General features: G+C 49.6%; 1 protein-coding gene across 1 annotated transcript; it reads right to left on the bottom strand.

Moving 5' to 3' along the window:
- Nucleotides 1–741: 741 nt before the first annotated feature.
- Nucleotides 742–2,071, bottom strand: LOC139027325 (uncharacterized). Its single transcript, XM_070442444.1, has 2 exons — nt 2,059–2,071; nt 742–1,379 (listed from the first exon to the last, which is right to left on the bottom strand). The coding sequence occupies exons 1-2, from the start codon at nt 2,069–2,071 to the stop codon at nt 742–744; spliced, it is 651 nt and encodes a 216-aa protein (XP_070298545.1).
- Nucleotides 2,072–4,568: the final 2,497 nt, after the last annotated feature.

The raw sequence follows: 4,568 nt of genomic DNA, 5'->3' as shown, positions 1-4,568 counted from the left end.
GATGGCAGATCAGGCTAAGACCGAACTGGCAGATCAGGACTAAAGACAGCAGACTGACAGACAGGACTAAGACCGCAGATTGACAGACAGGACTAAAGACCGCAGACTGACAGAACAGGACTAAAGACCGCAGACATGACAGACAGGACTAAAGACGCGAACGTCAGACAGGATAAAGACGAACTGGCAGACAGGACTAAATACCGGTCGGACCGGCAAGATCAGGACTAAAGACCGAAACTGGCAGACAGGACTAAAGACCGCAGACTGACAGACGGACTAAAAGACCGCAGAAGCTGACAGACAGGACTAAAGACGCGACTGGCAGACAGGACTAAAGACTGCAGACAGACAGGACTAAAGACCGCAGACAGACAGGACTAAAGACCGCGGCACTGACAGACAGGACTTCAGCAGAGATTACTAGACAGGACTTAATGACAATACACAGAAGACTGGAGGTAGCTGGGTGGAGGTAGCTGGGTGGAGGTAGCAGGTAGCTGGGTGGTGGGGGAGGTAGCTGGGGTTTGGGTGGAGGTAGCTGGGTGGAGGTAGCTGGGGTGGGGTGGAGGTGCTGGGTGGAGGTGCTGGGGGTTGGTAGGTAGCTGGGTGGAGGTAGCTGGGTGGATGGTAGCTGGTGGTTGGTGGGGTGGAGGTAGCTGGGTGGTTGGGTGGGTGGAGGTAGCTGGGTGGTTGGGGTGGAGGTAGCTGGGTGGAGGTAGCTGGGAGGTAGCTAGAGGGCTAGGTGGAGTAGCTGGGTTGGAGGTAGCTGGGTAGAGGTAGCTGGGTGGAGGTAGCTGGGTGGAGGTAGCTGGGTAGAGGTAGCTGGGTGGAGGTAGCTGGGTGGTAGGTGCTGGGTGGAGGTAGCTGGGTGGAGGTAGCTGGGTGGAGGGTAGCTGGGTGGAGGTAGCTGGGTGGAGGTAGCTGGGTGGAGGTTAGCTGGGTAGAGGTAGCTGGGTAGAGGTAGCTGGGTGAGGTAGCTGGTAGAGGTAGCTGGGTAGAGGGTAGTGGGTAGAGGTAGCTGGGGTAGAGGTAGCTGGGTGAGGTAGCTGGGTGGAGGTAGCTGGGTGAGGTAGTGGTGGAGGTAGCTGGGTGGAGGTAGCTGGGGTGGAGCTGGCTGGAGGTGGAGGTAGCTGGGTGGGTAAGCGGTGGGGTTGGGTGGAGGTAGCTGGGTGGGGTAGTGGCGTGGTGGGTGGAGGTAGCTGGGTGGTTGGTGGAGGTAGCTGGGTGGTGGGTGGGGTAGCTGGTAGCGGTAGCTGGGAGTTGGGTGGAGTAGCTGGGCGGAGGTGCTGGGTGGAGTAGCTGGGTGGAGGTAGCTGGGTGGAGGTAGCTGGGTGGTGTGGCAGTGACAGTGACAGGTTCTACACTTAACGCCTGCTCTTAAAGAGTTAAAAGGAAGAGAGGAAAGAGATGGAGAGAGATATCTTTTTGGCATCCTTCCCAGATTGTGCCTCGACACAATCCTGTCTCGGAGCTCTACGGACAATTCCTTTTGACCTCATGGCTTGGTTTTTGCTCTGACATGCACTGTAACTGTGGGACCTTATATAGACAGGTGTGTGCCTTTCAAATACATGTCCAATCAATTGGAATTTACCACAGGTGGACTCCAATCAAGTTGTAGAACATCTCAAGGATGATCAATGGAAAAGGATGCACCAGAGCTCAATCACGAGTCTCATGAAAGGGTCTGAATACTTATGTAAATAAGTTATTTATGTTTTATTTATTTTATATATACACATTTGCAAAATGCACAAAAAAAAACGTTTTTTTGCTTTGTCATTATGGGGTATTGTGTGTAGATTGATCAGGGGAAAAATATATTTTTTAATCAATTTTAGAATAAGGCTGGTAACGTAACAAAATGTGGAAGGTCAAGGGGGGTCATGAATATTTTTTCCCGAATGCCCTGTATATAGTCGCCCCCATTTGAATGTGTTTTTTTTCTTCCTAAATATTTAAACAAATTCCCTTCTAGTGTCCTAAGTAGTCAAAGGTTAGTATTTGGTCCATATTCCTAGCACACAATGAATACATGAGCTGGTGACTACAAACCTCTTGGATGCATTTTAAGTTTGTTTAAGGTTGTGTTTCAGATTACGTTTTTGACCCAATAGAAACGGAATTGTGAACTACGTATCGTGTCACTTTATGTAAATAGGAACAGAATATGTTTCTAAACGTTTCTATTATTTAAATGTGGATGCTACCACGATTATGGATAATCATGAATGGATCCTGAATAATGATGAATGAGAAAGTTAGAGGAACGAAGTAACGAAAACAGCACACACACACACACAACACACACACACACACACACCACAACACACACACCACACACACACACACACACACACACACACACACACACACACACACACACCACACACACGGGGAAAGGATGGGCAATGGAGCGGAGTGTCTCAGGAGGGTCTGCGGTCTTTAGTCCTGTCTGTCAGTCTGCGGTCTTTAGTCCTGTCTGCCAGTTCGGTCTTTAGTCCTGATCTGCCGGTCCGCGGTATTTAGCTGCACTAAAACTCTATTCCCTCTTGTCCTAAAGTACCTCTTGCTCTCTCTCTTGCTCTCATCTCTCACACTGTCGTCTTCTCCTCTCTGTTCCTCGTTTGGTCTGTCCTCAACCTTTCCCCCCCCCCCTCCTCCCCAACCTCCCTAGCCTGACACCTCGAGCTCTAAGGACGCCAAGACACAGAGGAAGGTACACTGGCTACAATCACCCCTAAACCTCCCCCAATACCCTCACACCCCAGCCCCATCTCTTACCCCCGCCCAGTGGTCTAACTCTGCCTGCTTAGCTTGGCACTGCTGATCTATGTTTAAAGTGTATTTCTGTGCACAACTCCTCTCCCCCAGCCTCTAATAATAGTTTATGATCTGACACAAACAGGAAGTGCTACTTAATTTGGGAGGGTCTAGGAACCCCCCCCTACCAGGGTTTTAGAATAGTGCCCAGACACTAAGGAGACCGCTTTCTCCGGACTAATTGACTTTTCCAAACCCGCGCTGGCATGTTGATTAACTTTTTATTTTAATGTTCAAATGTTCTTGGTTACTTTGGATCACCCCGCGCTGGATTGCTACAGTATACTTCCCTTTAGCCAGTAACTCTCTCCCCTTTCCACATTTGTCTAAGCACACTGTAGAGCCATTAACATGAGAACAGTTTCCCCTTCTTCCCCCCTCAGATCCCCTTGTTTCTAGTCTGTGTATTCTGTCTGGAATGTAGTCATGGTGCTTTTATGGGGCTTGGCTGTACTGCTCCGTGTCCCTCTGTCATGTCCCCTGTCTCTGCTGGTGCATGGCTGCTACTGGCTGGCTGTAGTTGGTTCTTGGTGCTGGTGTTTGTGGGTAGATGGGCACCTCAACCCCCCCATATAACCCCTAACATGAACCTATATGGTACCAAGCCTCTGACTGGGCCTTTTCAGTTCCATCCTTCTCCAGGTTCATTTGTATTGATCTGAAAGAACCTTACACACCTAGCCAGCCCTCTTCAACTTCTCCAGTCCTCTTACCGACCCAGCCCTCTTCAACTTCTCCAGTCCTCTTACCGACCCAGCCCTCTCAGATCTGTACAAAGTCCTAAAGGGTAGAGCTTAGGGAATGTTTTTTTTTTTTTTTTGCAAGGATGAGGTGTTTGACTCTGTCTGTCCCGCAGGCGGAGGAGCGTCATGGCAACGTGGAGGAGAGGGTGAGGCAGATGGAGACTCAGCTGGAGGAGAAGAACCAGGAACTGCTCAGGGTGAGACGGATAGGGTCAAAGGTCGTCTGTCTGGCCAGTCAGTCTGTGTTGTTGGGCAGAAGTTGTGAATGTTTACAGATGTGGTCATTGGATTTGTCTGATTTTAACCCACCCACCCACCTTCTCGCCAAGGATTGTCTGATTTTAACATTGTATTTTCATTGTAGACAATATATTCACCCTTATTCTCATTCAAATAAGTAATTGAAGATTTTACCTCATAACAACAAAAATCCATTAATAACAGAAAATGGAAAGAAAACAATTAAAATGTGTGTTGTGAAATGTTTCCTTTCATAAAGAACCGGTAGTTTTTCTGCTCTGTCTGGGAGCTTTTCTGATAGTGTTGTGTTGTGAAGGCGCGCCAGAGGGAGAAGATGAACGAGGAGCACAACAGGCGCTCTGTCGGAGACGGTGGACAAGCTGCTGTCAGAGTCCAACGAGAGGCTACAGCTTCACCTCAAAGAGAGGATGTCTGCCCTAGAGACAAGTGGTGGGTTAGGAAACACCCTAGAGGACAAGTGGGTGGGTTAGGTTACAGCTGCACCTCAAGAGAGGATGTCTGCCCTAGAGGACAAGGTGGGTGGGTTAGAACACCCTAGAGACAAGGTGGTTGGGTTAGGAAAACGCCCTGAGGGACAAGGTGGGTGGAGTAGGTACAGCTTCACCCTCAAGGACGAGGATGTCTGCCCTAGAGGACAAGGTGGGTGGGTTAGGATACAGCTTCACCTCAAGGAGGATGTCTGCCCTAGAGGACAAGGGGGTGGTTAGGATAAGCTTCACCTCAAGGATGCAGGATGGT

This window comes from Salvelinus sp. IW2-2015, unplaced genomic scaffold (genome assembly GCF_002910315.2).
Source record: "Salvelinus sp. IW2-2015 unplaced genomic scaffold, ASM291031v2 Un_scaffold9835, whole genome shotgun sequence".
Lineage (NCBI taxonomy): Eukaryota > Metazoa > Chordata > Actinopteri > Salmoniformes > Salmonidae > Salvelinus > Salvelinus sp. IW2-2015.
This window is presented reverse-complemented; position numbering and strand designations above follow the sequence as displayed.